At 47.5% G+C, this 17,381-nt stretch overlaps 1 protein-coding gene across 3 annotated transcripts in view; it reads left to right on the top strand.

Moving 5' to 3' along the window:
- The window catches only part of pik3c2b (phosphatidylinositol-4-phosphate 3-kinase, catalytic subunit type 2 beta), a 44,592-nt gene that overhangs the window by 353 nt on the left and 26,858 nt on the right, over window positions 1-17,381 (top strand). For 2 of the 3 annotated variants that reach the window (XM_033626171.2, XM_033626169.2), the window contains exons 2-11: window positions 8,996-9,941; window positions 10,237-10,337; window positions 10,482-10,642; window positions 11,074-11,194; window positions 13,110-13,221; window positions 13,519-13,598; window positions 13,707-13,770; window positions 15,086-15,232; window positions 15,399-15,432; window positions 15,697-15,892. In XM_033626171.2, the coding sequence (XP_033482062.2) occupies window positions 9,084-9,941; window positions 10,237-10,337; window positions 10,482-10,642; window positions 11,074-11,194; window positions 13,110-13,221; window positions 13,519-13,598; window positions 13,707-13,770; window positions 15,086-15,232; window positions 15,399-15,432; window positions 15,697-15,892 (1,874 nt within the window). In that variant the 5' untranslated portion in view covers window positions 8,996-9,083. The remainder of the gene's footprint in view (window positions 1-8,995; window positions 9,942-10,236; window positions 10,338-10,481; window positions 10,643-11,073; window positions 11,195-13,109; window positions 13,222-13,518; window positions 13,599-13,706; window positions 13,771-15,085; window positions 15,233-15,398; window positions 15,433-15,696; window positions 15,893-17,381) is intronic. The other variant, XM_033626170.2, reaches the window with a different exon arrangement.

The raw sequence follows: 17,381 nt of genomic DNA, 5'->3' as shown, positions 1-17,381 counted from the left end.
CGCCTGACGGTTGGTTGCACATCGGTGTGTTCCGCAGGTGAATTCGGCGCAGATGTGATTCACCTGGACGCAGGTTACCGGGACAGATTTTAGGAAACATGTCAGAAGTGGTCGCCACCGCCCTCCATGGCAGGTTGTGGGTGGAAAACCCCGGCAGGAGCAGGAGCGGAGGTCCTACCGATACCTCGAGTTTACAGCGTGGCCAAACTAACGCGCAGCGGGTTTACCGGAAGTGTCCGTATAGAAAAGACGGTAACGGTGTTGAACTGATGTTTGTGGACGGTGTGGATGTTGGCCGGTGAATGAGGCCACGTTAAAGTGAATGATTTTTGAATGGGGTTTGGTCGGGCGCTCTGCCTGTGTGTGTGTGTGTGTGTGTGTGTGTGTGTGTGTGTGTGTGTGGAGGCTGCAGCAGCTGTCACACAGACGCCTCGACACATTTTCACTCTTATATGTGTTTTTTACGGTTATGACGTCACTCACCTGTTTCCCTCTGAGCCTGCGCACTGTGGGTGTCCTAAACTTTACTAACACAACAGTGGAGTAACGGCAACAACACACAAGCCAACAGCCATTTTTCTTTAGCGCCTTTCATTTTTCTATGACGTCATATACACCTGTCTCACCGCAAGACAGGTGTGTTTCCTGGCTGACGACAGGTGTTGTTGGCAGTGTGTGTTTTAAATGTGACAGGTTACAGATCAGTGACCCTGTTCAAACTGTGTAAAGTAATGTAACTATTTTAATGACATCATCAAAGTAACTTATTACTTTTGATTATTTTTCTGACGCGTGCTAAAGTCATCAGTTCATCGTCTAAACGTTGTCTCAGGTTTGTCCACAAAGGTTCCTGCAGGTGAGACGGTGGAAAGTGACAGAGTGAATGTTTACTGATAATAAGATATTTACATGTGAAACTGTAATTTGATTACATTTGTTACCCTCTCCCTTGAATGTGTCTCGTTATAAAGACACAGTTTGCTTATTAAAAAAAGAAAAACTTTTCTGGGTGTAACATGACGTCATTGAGTGAAAACATCAAACGTTTCATTTCATGACATCACACTGATGAGTTATTGTTTCAGCTCCGAACATCACTGTGACCTTCATTATGTTATTTAATTAGATAACTCGGTGACCTGTAACGAGTTCCACTCCAACACTCTGAGATCAGTTGTTTTACAGAGCAGACCCTGAAGGCAACATTCAACAAGCTCAGCAAAAACCATCATTGTTGTGATGTCACTGAGGGGGCGTGGCTATCAACACATGCAGGGACCCCAGGGTCATGGAGAAGCTGCAAGAGTCATTGATTTATTTTGAACTGGGGATGAAGGTGTCGGATCGTTTGCTGATAAATTAACTTTTCCCTCCTGGTTTCAGTGATGATCATCATCAAGTCTCTTCTGTGGTGAATTAACATCATATGACACACACACACACACACACACACATACTGTCATGGTGACGGACACATGAAACACTGATCAGTGTCTAATATTCATTCACTATGCACGATAAGAAAACACATGTCGGCTGATGTCGATGACATCGTCACAATAGTGCTGAGTCATAGAACAACAATATATTCATGTATTTTCAAGCAGGACATAAATTTAGACTCGTTCATATCGATATAGGGTCAAGTTGCGTTCCATAACACGTACCAGTGTGCATGTCTCTGCAGAGCTCCGCCCCCTCACTCATCAACACACACACTCACACACACACACAGCTGCTCCTCTGTTTCATGTCTGTTCATTAGTCTACAGTGACACAGGGGTCTGTGTGCTGCTACGCTACATCAGGCTGAGATTAAGGACGTGTGTGTGTGTGTGTGTGTGTGTGTGTGTGTGTGTGTGTGTGTGTGTGTGTGTGAGGTGGATCATCACGCATCGCCATTCTTCTTGGTAGTTGTAGTCTAATGTTTGACACTGAGACGGCGACAGGTCTGTTGAAAAGCACAGAGGTTTCAAATGAGACGTGTAAGAGGAGAAAGCGTCTGACCTGTCCCGTCCATGACCTCACCCTGTGTACACTGACCTCATGGTGGCGCTGTTACTGCCTCTGCTGCCCTGAAGGGGAGACAACTCTGTCCCTTCGTTCAGTGATCAAACCTTTGACACTTAAAGAAGTTTCTTCTTCAACTGAAGTCAGAGCGTCTCCTCAAATCAACACATACGTTCATCTTCTTCTTCTTCTTCTTCTTCTTTGGGCTGCTCCCTTCAGGGGTGGCCACAGCCAATCATCTGCCTCCATCTAACCCTGTCCTCTGCATGTCCTCTCTCACTACATCCATAAATCCTTGGTCTTCCTCTTGGCCTCTCGCCTGGCAGTTCCAACCTCAGCATCCTTCTCCTGATATATTCACTATCCCTCCTCTGAACATGTCCAACACGTCTAACATGAGCTGTCCCTCTGATGTCCTCATTCCTGATCCTCTCCATCCTCATCACTCCCAAAGAGAACCTCAACATCTTCATCTCTGCTGCCTCCAGCTCTGCCTCCTGTCCTCTCCTCAGTGCCACTGTCTCTAAACCAACAACATGGCTGCTCTCACCTCTCCTCATTCAAGGAACATTTCAGCCACATTGCTCAGTCTCTGTTTATCACCTCGAATTCATGAAGGCCTCTTTGTTCATCTGCCACGCCTCGACAGGAAACAGCCAACATATTGATTATTGATTGATTGATCGGGGACTTTGTTTACCAACAAACATCTGTTTACAACCTTCTGACTATTTTTTGTTTCTCATATTTAGCTCAGAGATCTGTTTCACCTCCTGATCAGCTGTGAGTCCTGTGGGATGAGGTTGTGGTCATGTGACTGGATGAGGTTGTGGTCATGTGACGGGATGAGGTTGTGATCATGTGACTGGATGAGGTTGTGATCATGTGACTGGATGAGGTTGTGGTCATGTGACAGGATGAGGTTGTGGTCATGTGACGGGATGAGGTTGTGATCATGTGACTGGATGAGGTTGTGATCATGTGACTGGATGAGGTTGTGGTCATGTGACAGGATGAGGTTGTGGTCATGTGACTGGATGAGGTTGTGGTTATGTGACTGGATGAGGTTGTGGTCATGTGACAGGATGAGGTTGTGATCATGTGACTGGATGAGGTTGTGGTCATGTGACAGGATGAGGTTGTGGTTATGTGACTGGATGAGGTTGTGGTCATGTGACGGGATGAGGTTGTGATCATGTGACTGGATGAGGTTGTGGTCATGTGACAGGATGAGGTTGTGGTCATGTGACTGGATGAGGTTGTGATCATGTGACTGGATGAGGTTGTGATCGTGTGACTGGATGAGGTTGTGATCGTGTGACTGGATGAGGTTGTGATCGTGTGACTGGATGAGGTTGTGATCATGTGACTGGATGAGGTTGTGGTCATGTGACAGGATGAGGTTGTGGTCATGTGACTGGATGAGGTTGTGATCATGTGACTGGATGAGGTTGTGGTCATGTGACTGGATGAGGTTGTGGTCGTGTGACAGGATGAGGTTGTGGTCGTGTGACTGGATGAGGTTGTGGTCGTGTGACTGGATGAGGTTGTGGTCATGTGACTGGATGAGGTTGTGGTCACATGACTGGATGAGGTTGTGGTCATGTGACTGGATGAGGTTGTGGTCACGTGACTGGATGAGGTTGTGGTCGTGTGACTGGATGAGGTTGTGGTCATGTGACTGGATGAGGTTGTGGTCACATGACTGGATGAGGTTGTGGTCATGTGACTGGATGAGGTTGTGGTCACGTGACTGGATGAGGTTGTGGTCACGTGACTGGATGAGGTTGTGGTCATGTGATGGGATGAGGTTGTGGTCGTGTGATGGGATGAGGTTGTGGTCACATGACTGGATGAGGTTGTGGTCATGTGACTGGATGAGGTTGTGGTCATGTGATGGGATGAGGTTGTGGTCGTGTGATGGGATGAGGTTGTGGTCACATGACTGGATGAGGTTGTGGTCATGTGATGGGATGAGGTTGTGGTCACATGACTGGATGAGGTTGTGGTCATGTGATGGGATGAGGTTGTGGTCATGTGATGGGATGAGGTTGTGGTCGTGTGATGGGATGAGGTTGTGGTCGTGTGATGGGATGAGGTTGTGGTCACGTGACGGGATGAGGTTGTGGTCACGTGACGGGATGAGGTTGTGGTCATGTGACAGGATGAGGTTGTGGTCATGTGACAGGATGAGGTTGTGATCATGTGACAGGATGAGGTTGTGGTCGTGTGACTGGATGAGATTGTGGTCACGTGACGGGATGAGGTTGTGGTCATGTGACTGGATGAGGTTGTGGTCGTGTGACTGGATGAGATTGTGGTCACGTGACGGGATGAGGTTGTGATCATGTGACAGGATGAGGTTGTGGTCGTGTGACTGGATGAGATTGTGGTCACGTGACGGGATGAGGTTGTGGTCGTGTGACTGGATGAGATTGTGGTCACGTGACGGGATGAGGTTGTGGTCACATGACGGGATGAGGTTGTGGTCATGTGACGGGATGAGGTTATGGTGATGTGACATCAGGGTGTAGTCTTGTTGTCAGACGCTGTAGATGGTGCTGTCCTCTGTGTGGAGACATGAGAGACACACACGTGTCACATGGTGCGTGCAGCTCTGAGTCCGACCCTCATTGTTTCCTGTTGCTACCAGCAGCTCCAGTAGAAACCAGTCAGACCGGTGCAGCCTGTGTGTGTCAGACAGGAAGTGGGACACAGCTGATCAGTGGTTTATTCCTCCCTGCCCCTCCCCCATCATCTGTCTCCTCCCTCCCCCCCTCTGTGTGTCAGGATGTTGACCCCTCCCCCCACCCATCAGACAGCCGTCACCTCACTGTGGTTGTGATGTCACAGTTCAGACTCAGATCTAAGTGAAGCTGATGAACAGACAGTTTACCAACAACGTTTCAGTTCGTACTCTGTGAACAAGAGCATAGGACTGCCTCAGACCACACACACACACACACACACACACACACTATATTCATGAGGGGGGATCAAGGAGGTTGATTCGACCTTATTGATTACATGACATTATAATACTTGAAGATAATTTGGAATGAAGGGTTTGAATTACTGCATGTGATTATTATCACAGTTTAGGCGAGCAAGAGTAATGCAACAACAACAACAAATAAATAGTCAATGACACAAACATGTGACATCATGTACTCTTCAAATAAGTGAATAAAGCACTGCATAATGTAACAACATTATTTGATGTGGGGGTTTTTGGGGAGTTTTTCCTGATCAGCTGTGAGGGTCATAAGGACAGAGGGATGTCGTATGCTGTAAAGCCCTGTGAGGCAAATTGTGATTTGTGATATTGGGCTTTATAAATAAAATTGATTGATTGATTGATTGATTGATTGATGTGGTTTAAGGCTTCAAGCCTCTGAATAGTGTTCAGATAGACAGAGGGATGCTCTTATTGCCCAGTACATTATATAAGATAAGATAGACTTTATTGTCCCGAAGGAAATTTGTCTTGGATACATGCAGTATCTGCTGTTAAAAAACACAAAAAGTTGACACATACAGTTCCTACATATATACAATCCACAAACAGAGCTGTCACTATTCACAATACATCAGATACCCACCTCAATCACATCTAGTGTACAACATACAGGTGCATCACCATCATTTACAATATCACAATAACTTCAATAGTTTTTGTCACATAAATATATATATATATACATATATATATATATATATATATATAGTTAAATATAGTTTCTACACCAGCTAAGTTCTTGTAACTTCATTGGGTCATGAAACAGCCGCCTGCATAGCGTTAAGTAACGTTATATTTGGGAGCATGGCACTGACTTAATGAGCTCACATCATGCATGATTAGCCAGCAGCTTTCAACCCATTGTGTCTCAGCTAAAGCTTCTAACATTAACGTTACTTAGCAACAACTTCACTTCTTCTTAAACTTTAACTTACAGTCGGCTGCTTGGTAATAAAATAATAAAAACCTGTCATTCACTCCCCTCGTCTGTCAGCTCGCAGTATCGTCTGCTTCCTGTCAACTGAATTCAAGTTTTCCTTGTTCCGCCGACGGTGCACGTCTAGTTTTGCCACACAGAAGCCTTGGCTTCACAGCGGGAAGCCATGGACAACAATGTCACACAGACCGCTGCTGAAAATTATACATTTTGATACAGGTGGCTATAGATATTATAAAACTGTGTAAAAGTACACCAAAGCATACATTTTTGTTTCCAAATATTTATTTGAAAACAATTCATACAGTCAATAAAAAAACATTTTGTTAATAATAAAAAGCAAATGTAATCTCAACAGTGACCGCACCAGTCGGTGGTACTGCGGCTGAACCGCTTCCAGTCTTCATTCATTCATTCATTCAATCACGTGTTCAGTGTGTGTGTGTGTGTGTGTGTGTGTGTGTGTGTGTTAGTATGTCAGAGAGGAGGAGTATCAATAAAAAAAAGTTTCCACTAATTATTTCGGTGTTTATTTCTTTTATTCTTAAGTTGTTGTTTTTTTTTAAGTGCGTAATATAGCCAACAATATTATAGACCAAAAGTTAATCTAAGTTATTATTGTAGAATGTATTTAACAAATCACTGCTTTCAACAGGAGACACAGTGCAGCAGCAGCTAAAAACAGGCTTTATAAAAAGCCGACAGTTTTTACCACCATGACAAACATCCTTTTGCAAAATCTATTACAATATAACAAAACTGTCAAATTACGTCAAAAGACTAAAATGAAATTAAAAATTCTTGTCAAAATGAACACTGTTCATGAGCGGTGCTGCTCCACATGACAGCGTGTGTCAGATCATGTCAGTAAATTCACCCAACATTTATCCTGTGTAAACATTTGATATGAAACTCAGGCGTGGACAGTTTAACCTCTGAGTCACTCACACTGGCTGCTGGATCACTTTACAATGAAATCCTGAGTCCAGAGGTGGTTTCACCTCCTCACAGCTTCCTTCCTTCCTTCCTTCCTTTCTCCTCATTGTGTTTGTGGGTTTCCTTTCTCCCTGCACACTCGCCTGCAGAGTTTCTACACTGGGATGTCTCACTCTGTCCTGTCTGCAGCACAGAGGACAAAGACACTACACGTTCTGTCCCACCGTCTCTGTCACGTAAACATCAAGTTTTCATATTCAGTCAGAACGAAGATGTCAAGATTTTATCCATAAAGACACGTTTGAGTGAAGAGTGTGTGTCCAGTAGGGACAACGCAGTCTGAGACTTTCACAGTACGATAACAGAAAATATCACAAACTGTCATCAGTCAGTGAAAACAGAAGCTTATTATTGGTTCAAACCTTTTATTACTATAAGTCAAACATTCTGTGAATGAAGTTTGAGTAAAAAGTTTCCTCTCAGAAAATAACTCAGACAAAGGAGAGACTCAGCGTCAAATCGAATATCTTAGATAACAAATGTTCACAGTGTAACCGTCAACATTTATATCAAACCGTTATCATCATCATCATCATCATCATGTAACTATTGGATCCACCTGGAACAGTCGGGTTAAAGGGACTGAGCTCTGCTTCCTGTTCAGACCTGTGAGCCTTTCAGGTCATCTGGGCTTCATGAGATCAGGGTCTGGACCGCTGAGAAGCTTTTACAGCTCAGTGAGACGAAGGTTCTGGTTGTTGCTCCCCCTCAGTATCAAAGTATTGGACCTCTTTCCTCTGCTGCTCACTCAGACCTGTGTAATTTAGGGGTAATGTTTGACCAATCGATGTCATTGATTCCCACCTGTGAGCTCCCGCCCAAATCTTGTTTTAATCACCTAAGAAATCTGATTAAGCTGAGATCTGTTGTTTTACCTGCTGAGCTGGATTCATCTCATCTCACACTGAGTGTGTCTGCTGTTGATTGACTGCTAACGATCCAGAACGCTGCCGTCAGACGAGATCAAACAGACACTCTCACATCACCTGACACTAAAATCTCTGTCTCTGTCTCACTGTTAAAGTTCTGCTGCTGTCACAGTCTCAGTGTCTCTGCTTCTGTGCATGTTATAGCTCTCACGGTGATGTCACACCTCACCTGTCACACCTCACCTGTCACACCTGTCACACCTCACCTGTCACACCTCACCTGTCACACCTCAAGTGTCACACCTCACCTGTCACACCTCAAGTGTCACACCTGTCACACCTCACCTGTCACACCTGTCACACCTCAAGTGTCACACCTGTCACACCTCACCTGTCACACCTCAACTGTCACACCTGTCACACCTGTCACACCTCATCTGTCACACCTCACCTGTCACACCTCACCTGTCACACCTCAAATGTCACACCTCATCTGTCACACCTCACCTGTCACACCTCAAGTGTCACACCTCACCTGTCACACCTCAAGTGTCACACCTGTCACACCTCACCTGTCACACCTGTCACACCTCACCTGTCACACCTCAAGTGTCACACCTCAAGTGTCACACCTCACCTGTCACGCCTCAAGTGTCACACCTCACCTGTCACACCTCAAGTGTCACACCTCACCTGTCACACCTCAAGTGTCACACCTCACCTGTCACGCCTCACCTGTCACACCTCACCTGAACTCAGGTCTGTTTGTGCAGTCTGTACGGTTGGTTTGGGCCGGCGTGACAGCTGTCAGTCGAACCCTGGTGCAGAAACACAGAGTAAACTGTAAAACTAGTCAGTGATCACGTGTGTGTGTGTGTGTGTGTGTGTGTGTGTGTGTGTGTGTGTGTCTCTCTGATGGCAAACCATCCCATAATTTCACTCTTCTGCATCTGATTTTTGGAACAGTAAATGAAAAACAACCTCCTGCTGCATGCTTAGTGTTCATTTTTATGATCGTTACTACTATAAAAAATTCAGATTCAGATTTGAGGTGTTGTGGTGGATTATATTTCTGCAGGACGTCACAGACTTGAGTTTATAATAATGTCATACTGATGGACAGTGCGTGTGACTGTCTGTCCTCTCTGTCCTCTCCGTCCTCAGCAGCTCCATGTGTCCTCGCTGCGTCTTCTGGCAGCAGATCAGCTGAGCTCTTCCCTGCTTCAGAAGGAGCTGGTCCTGTGGAGGCGTCATGTCGGCAGCTCAGACCCAGAAGGAGAGCGGCGAGGCAGGCTGGGGCTGCCTGGAGGCTCTGGGTCTCAGTCAGAAGGAGCTGGTCCTGGCCGAGGCCCTGCAGATGGAGTACGACGCCCTCTCCAGGCTCAAACAGGACAAGAGTGGCACAGAGACCGGCCAGAGCAGCTCCAGAGCTCCCAGTCAAACCTGCTCCAAGACCCCCAACCCCACCATCGAACGCCCCCGACCGGTCCCCAGCCAGCCCCTCCCTGCCCCCCCAGGAGGAAGCCTGCTTAGGGGCCTCTCTGGATCCGACCCCGCCCTGAACCAGCCTGGAGGGTCACAGTCCCCTCACCCCATCCCAGCCAGGGCGCTCCCTCTTCAGGGAGGCTACATCAAAGAGCCCCTGTACATCTTGGACAGTCCGGAGGTCAGCAAGTTCAGGGACAGCTCAGGTTCCAGCCTCGGGGACTCACCTGGATCGGGGTCAGGGTTTCTGGCCAAAGGCATGCCCTCTCTTCCAGACGACGTCCCCCCAGCCATCCCCCCAAGAAACCCCATCCTCCCATCGTCAGGGTCAGAGAACCCCTTCCTGCCCTCCCGAGTGTCCACCATGCCCCGTGACGTCAACTTGTTCACACCCGACGTGGATCCGCCCAAAGTGACCTCAGGAGAGCTGAACTACGACAACATCAGCGACTCGCTGTCCCGACTCAACGGGGGCCGGCAGGGGCCTCGAGGTCGGAGGGCCAACGGGGACCAATCGGGGAAGCCCGTGGCTCGAAGTAAGACCCTCCCCCCTCAAGTCCCACCCAGGACGTACGTACCTGTTCCCAAGAGCAACAAGAACCAGCGGCGGGTGTCTGCAGACCCGGTAAGAACCTGCTGGTTTATCTGGTCACCGTAACAACCAGATGGTGCTCCTGTTACCTGGGTGATATGCTAATCAGATGACATCACTCTGATGTGTCATGTAACTAAGAGTCTGAAAGTGTGGATGGTGTGAGCATCTCTTTTGTTGTTATGTGCAGGATCATCTCTTCTAAATGAAACATGAATACAAATAATAGTTATGCTTTAACAACTATTAATATAACTACTGTTATGACGACTATAACTACTGATTGGCTGGCTGTGTGTGTGTGTGTGTGTGTGTGTGTGTGAGACAGGTGTCTCTGGGCTCCAGGATGAACGGCTTTGGATATGAACTGTTCCAGGTGTCTGAGGAGAGAGACGAGGAGGTGGCAGCTTTCTGTCACATGCTGGACATGTGGGTAACACACACACACACACACACACACACACACACACACACACACACACACACAACACGCACTCACACACACACACCCAGATACTACACCTGTCCTGTCACGTACCTGTGGTGCTGATGATACTCTGTGTATCTGTGCAGCTTGCGTTCGGCGTACCCGCACAGCGACCGCTCGAAGAACTGTGGCTTCGTGTGGTCTCCGTCTGTCGGTGTGGAGGAGCTGCACCAGGGTCTGGGGGTCAGCGTGAAGGTCACCGTCATCAGCGAGCACTTCAGAGAGCCACTCACCTTTACCTGTGATGGTAAGACATGAAGTCACCTGCCTCCGCACTACTACTGACCCGTACTCTAAACAACCGTCCCAGTATGTCATCGCTCCTGAAGTTCACATGATGAGAGAAAATGTTCAAACACAAAGTTCATTCAGAGGAAAGAAATACTGCAGAGAGTAATAATTCATTTATTATGACAGTGGTGTTTATTAAAGTCTTCAAACAATGATGTCGACATCATCATGTTATTATTCTGAGCTTTGATATTTTCACACAGTTGTTTACAAAAATAAAGAGTTTGTTTTTGTAACTTTACCATAAAAAGTCTGTTTCTCAGAAACTGTGTTGAAATATGAAGCTGTATATTTTCTTCAGCACACTGCTTATTAACCTGAGACGTAGTAATGTGTGAGTGATGTCACACGTGTCTCTGTGTCTCTGTATCTCTGTGTCTCTCTGAGGTTCGTCCACGGTGGACCTGCTGATCTATCAGACTCTGTGTTACGCTCAGGACGACCTGGACCACATGGACGTGGACGACTACCTGCTGAAGGTCTGTGGACACGACGAGTTCCTCAACAAGTAAGGACACTGATCACCGTCAAGATATTGATTTATGATTTATTGGTTTGTTTTATCTGAGGGACACTTGTGGACGTCAGCTGCTGGTTGTCCTCATGTGACTCTGATTGAAAACCCCTCAGTGTCTCCAAGACGCTAGTTTCACTTCCTTCAGTCTGTCTGAGAACGTGAGGTGTAAACGCAGTATGTGGCTGAAGACTGCAAGGCTTTTAATCTGAAACAGGAAGTGGAAGTGTTCACTCAGTCACCATCTGTCGCTGATAGTGCTGGAGTTGCTGTTACAGACCAGGAAACAACATGAAGAAGACTGTCTCTCTGTGTCTGTCTGTCTCTCCCTCTGTCTGTCTGTCTGTGTACAGATGGGTCAGGCTGCTGTTCTAAACTGCTGGAGAATAACAGCTGTGTGTGTGTGTGTGTGTGTGTGTGTGTGTGTGTGTGTATGTATGTGTGTGTGTGTCCTGTTGGTGGAAGTGTGTGTCATTCTGATAAGCTGCAGCTGTGAGGACGACTGAATTTCCTGCTGTGAAACAATAACTGAATAACTGTCCCTCTGTCTGTCTGTCTTTGTCTGTCTGTCTGTCTGTCTGTCTGTCTGTCTGTCTGTCTGTCCCTCTGTCTGTCCCTCTGTCTCTGTCTGTCCCTCTGTCTGTCTGTCTGTCTGTCCCTCTGTCTGTCCCTCTGTCTCTGTCTGTCTGTCTGTCTGTCTGTCCCTCTGTCTCTGTCTGTCCCTCTGTCTGTCTGTCTGTCCCTCTGTCTCTGTCTGTCTGTCTGTCTGTCTGTCTGTCCGTCCCTCTGTCTCTGTCTGTCTGTCTGTCTGTCTGTCTGTCCCTCTGTCTCTGTCTGTCTGTCTGTCTGTCTGTCTGTCTGTCTGTCCCTCTGTCTCTGTCTGTCTGTCTGTCTGTCCCTCTGTCTCTGTCTGTCTGTCTGTCTGTCTGTCCCTCTGTCTCTGTCTGTCCCTCTGTCTGTCTGTCTGTCTGTCTCTGTCCCTCTGTCTCTGTCTGTCCCTCTGTCTGTCTGTCTGTCTGTCTGTCTGTCTGTCCCTCTGTCTGTCCCTCTGTCTCTGTCTGTCCCTCTGTCTGTCTGTCTGTCTGTCTGTCCCTCTGTCTCTGTCTGTCCCTCTGTCTCTGTCTGTCTGTCTGTCTGTCTGTCCCTCTGTCTCTGTCTGTCCCTCTGTCTCTGTCTGTCTGTCTGTCTGTCTGTCTCTGTCTGTCCCTCTGTCTGTCTGTCTGTCTGTCTGTCTGTCTGTCTGTCTGTCCCTCTGTCTGTCCCTCTGTCTCTGTCTGTCCCTCTGTCTGTCTGTCTGTCTGTCCCTCTGTCTGTCCCTCTGTCTGTCCCTTTGTCTGTCTGTCTGTCTGTCCCTCTGTCTGTCCCTCTGTCTGTCTGTCTGTCTGTCCCTCTGTCTCTGTCTGTCTGTCTGTCCCTCTGTCTCTGTCTGTCCCTCTGTCTCTGTCTGTCTGTCTGTCTGTCTGTCTCTGTCCCTCTGTCTCTGTCTGTCTGTCTGTCCCTCTGTCTGTCTGTCTGTCTGTCTGTCTGTCTGTCCCTCTGTCTGTCTGTCTGTCCCTCTGTCTCTGTCTGTCCCTCTGTCTCTGTCTGTCCCTCTGTCTGTCTGTCTGTCCCTCTGTCTCTGTCTGTCCCTCTGTCTCTGTCTGTCTGTCTGTCCGTCTGTCCCTCTGTCTCTGTCTGTCCCTCTGTCTCTGTCTGTCTGTCTGTCTGTCTGTCTCTGTCTGTCCCTCTGTCTCTGTCTGTCTGTCTGTCTGTCTGTCTGTCTGTCCCTCTGTCTGTCCCTCTGTCTCTGTCTGTCCCTCTGTCTGTCTGTCTGTCTGTCTGTCTGTCCCTCTGTCTGTCCCTCTGTCTCTGTCTGTCTGTCTGTCTGTCTGTCTGTCTGTCTGTCTGTCTCTGCCTGTCCCTCTCTCAGCTCTCAGACTCTGGCCGGTCTCGAGTTCGTCCAGCAGTGTTTGAAGTTCGACTGGGACGTGCGACTGTTTCTCACCAAGAGATCGTCCATCAACACGGAGCTGTCTCGCACGGTCCGAACACACACACACACACACACACACACACACACAGTGATTGATGATGAAATGTTTTGCTGAGTTTCTGTCTCAGTTCCTTCAGTCTGGCCGTGATGATGTCATCATGATGATGATGTTTCACACTGTTTCAAAGAAACATGCTGTTCAACCTGGAAACTGTAGGAGAACAGTGGACATGGCACATGTCACGTGGTGCTGATAGCAGGGAACCATTTTCCATCTGGTGCAGGACAGAGGCGGCGTTGATAAGACAGAAATACAGGTGACTTTAATTTGACCTTCTAATGACAGAAAGAAGACGATGAGACGGTGTCCACCATGAACCACAGCATCCTGCTGCAGGAGCGTCCAATCAAACAGACCGTCACTAGGTGAGGGGGCGGAGCCTCTACTGTGATTCGATTTGATGATGCTCAGCAGAGTTCATATGTTGTAACAGAAACAAGTTAATGTCTGTGTCTGTGTGTGTCTGTGACCAGAGAGGCTCTGACTCTGCTGCTGGACACTTTCCATAATGAAGCTGAGTCCTTCCTGCTGTCAGAGGTAACACACACACACACACGCACACACACACACACACAGCAGGTTCAGCAGGACGTCTGTCAGACACGAGGGGACAGCCAGTCTGTCCTGATGTTGAGACACAGTGTGTAAAGACAGGCGGAGTCCCTCAGGGGACCGTTTAAGGCCCAGCACTGTGTTTTATCTGATAAATGCTGAAACGACGCTCACATCATTTGTCATGTGGAGAATGTTCTGCAGATTTTTGCAGGTGTTCACATCAGAAATGAGAAAATTAAAAATGATCACTGACTTTAAACAAAGATTCATGTGTGTGTAAAATAAACTCTTCATCACACAGACGAGGAAACACGACATGAAGATGAATCTCTGGGTTTGATACTGGAACATGAAACCTGCTGTAAAATATGTGTGAGCGCCACTGGATCATAAAACTCTCTGTTGACGTGTGTGTGACGTCTGTGTGACGTGTGTGTGACATCTGTGTGACATGTGTGTGACGTGTGTGTGACGTGTGTGTGTCTGATTCACTGTGTGTGAAACTCATCACACACTCATCATGAAGACGGACAGGAAGTCGCCTGTTTCTGCTTCAGTTTAAAACACAAGTCATCTATAAAGCACAAATGATTCACCTCCAGGCAGAGTGGGGCAGTAAAATGTTTTATTCAGATTATATTATTATTATTATTTATTTTTTTATTTGTTTATTTAACAGGGACAGTGCGCAGCTCTCAGCCATACCAGAGTTAGCTACTAGCTAATTTTCATTTTTATTCAGATTACATTATTCAGATTACATTATTCAGATTACATTATTCAGATTATATTACTCTAACAGGCTATCTAAAGTTTCATTGGTATCTTTAATAGTAATATTTTATATGGTAAGACTAATGGATACCTGGTGCTGCGATACGATTATACCCCCAAAATAATATCGTGATGCTGTATGGATTTTTCCCAGAGTTCTGTGTGACAGACTGAGTCACTGGTGAAGCAACATTTCATCCACCAGCTCCATCACGTCTCTGTGTCTGCAGCTGTCCACCAGTAGATTCCAGTGTAGAGCTACAGCCGACCTCCGCGGCCGAGGAGGGTTCAGCTTTGGTGCGGTGTATTTCCTGGAGCTTGGGCGTGTTTTTCACTGTGGAAACAGTTTTAGTGAGACATCCTGCAGCAGCAGAGTTCCTGTCTCATAGTACAGATGTCCTCACTGTCCAGGTCCAACACTTTGTCCCGTCAAAGACAGACGCACCAGGACACAAGTCAGATCATTTATCTTGACTAAATCACGTGTCCTCTTCTTCGTCTTGTCTCCTGTTTGTCTCTGAAGGTGGAGCTGCCGCTGCACGTGGAGCGTCTCGTCCAATCGGTGAAGGCGCTCTGCAGCTCATTAGCCGCCGTGGAGTCGCCTGATGTGACTGCCGCCCTCAACCAGCTCCCAGCATGCCCCTGTCGTCTGCAGCCCAAAGTCCTCAAGGTGAGAGACGCCGACAGTGTCCTCCAAATATCACGTTACGTTCTTTATTCTCCCAAAGAGACGGACGGACGGACGGACGTTGATGAAAACATTACACCTTGTTAACGCCTTGTCTTCTTCTTTCCTGTCTCTGTCTGTCTGTCTGTCTGTCTGTCTGTCCTCCCAGGATGCTTCAGTGCTGGCTGTCAGAGAGAACAGAGGTACGTACCAACGTCCTCAAAACAAACAACAACAACAGAGTATTTCTTCACTGTTACTTTTACGTCTCTGAGTGAGCACCGCCCTCGCCACCATTGTGTTTCTCTGTGACATCAAATATTCCTGAGGGTTGTTTTTCATATGTAGATGAATGAACAGGTGTGATGAGAATATCTGCTCTGAAGTTAAAGTCTGAGGCGAGTCACGTGTCTGTTTGATGATGTCACTGATGGGTCCTAACTTGGCGCTGTGCGATGGTCTCACAGAGAAAGTGGTGGAGAAGTTGACGGCGGCCATCTTGGATCTGGTGGAGCTGTACTGCAGCACGTTCAATGCCAACTTCCACCCGACGGCTCAGAGTCGCTGCTGCACGGCGCCGGTGCAGGAGGCCGGCCTCGTCACCAACGTGCTCTCCTTCAATGTGTACGCCGCCCACCGCATCCCCATCACCTGGGCCGCCAGGTATGTCAAAACAAACACAGACAGAAACACGCCCGACATCATCGACCCCAGACTGTCCTCAGAGTGTCTTCAGACTGTCCCCAGACTGTCCCCAGAGTGTCCCCAGACTGTCCTCAGAGTGTCTTCAGACTGTCCTCAGACTGTCCTCTGAGTGTCCTCAGAGTGTCCCCAGACTGTCCCCAGACTGTCCCCAGACTGTCCCCACAGTGTCCCCACAGTGTCCCCAGACTCTCCTCAGAGTGTCCTCTGAGTGTCTTCAGAGTGTCTTCAGACTGTCCTCTGAGTGTCTTCAGACTGTCCTCAGACTGTCCCCAGACTGTCCTCTGAGTGTCCTCAGAGTGTCTTCAGACTGTCCTCAGACTGTCCCCAGACTGTCCTCTGAGTGTCCTCAGAGTGTCTTCAGACTGTCCTCAGACTGTCCCCAGACTGTCCTCAGAGTGTCCTCAGGCAGCGGTTGGACAGGACTGTGTTAATGAGACAGATGAGCTGATGAACAGCTGATTGCTGCAGCTGTCAGTGATGATGATGTGCAGAGCAGCCATGTTGGATTTGGAGGTTGGGGTCGGTGGTGAGGACCAGTCCTGACTGGGAACACTGCTGCCCCTCCCCCACTAACACACAAAGGACTGACTGCCTGGGAACCAGAGCTGACCTTTGACCTATGAGAGGAGGCAGGACGGGCCTCCATCACACGCCATCTGTGTGTGTGTGTTTCAAACACACACACACACACACTCAAAGGACAGTGGAGGTTGAAGGGCTGTCAGTGACATTGCAAAGGACATGGTAAACAAATAAGCCTGAAACATAAGAGAGATAAATAATAATAAATAATAAGCAGCCAGGGGAAAAGAGACTGTTTGGTGTGTGTAGATGGAGTGTAAAACTGCAGCAATGCAAAGTCCAGTTCATCGTTCTAAACTAAACACGGAAAGAAAGAAAGAGAGTGTGTGTGTGTGTGTGTGTGTGTGTGTGTGTGTGTGTGTTCCTTTTCAGATGTTTTCAGATGACATGTAACACAACAGCGTCGGCCTCTAGTGTGACATATAACATACGTGTCAGCACCACTTTATAAACAATAACAATGACATCACATGTCAATAACATTCATTTAACGTCCCTGTTATATGGCGGCTGATCTTGTGCTCTGCTCGGAGGGTAAGGAGCTTCTGTTAGCCGCTAACTGCTAACAGCTGCTGTTCTTCTTTGAGTTAGCTGCTAACAGCTACTGTTCTTCTTCTTTGAGTTAGCCGCTAACAGCTACTGTTCTTCTTTGAGTTAGCTGCTAATTGCTAACAGCAGCTGTTCTTCTTTGAGTTAGCCGCTAACTGCTAACAGCACCTGTTCTTCTTTAAGTTAGCCGCTAACTGCTAACAGCTGCTGTTCTTCTTTGAGTTAGCCGCTAACTGCTAACAGCTGCTGTTCTTCTTTGAGTTAGCCGCTAACAGCTACTGTTCTTCTTCTTTGAGTTAGCCGCTAACTGCTAACA

This window comes from Epinephelus lanceolatus, chromosome 1 (genome assembly GCF_041903045.1).
Source record: "Epinephelus lanceolatus isolate andai-2023 chromosome 1, ASM4190304v1, whole genome shotgun sequence".
In the NCBI taxonomy this organism is placed as follows: Eukaryota; Metazoa; Chordata; class Actinopteri; order Perciformes; family Serranidae; genus Epinephelus; species Epinephelus lanceolatus.
The sequence above is the reverse complement of the archived record's forward strand: the minus strand, read 5'-3'. Positions and strand labels throughout refer to the sequence as shown.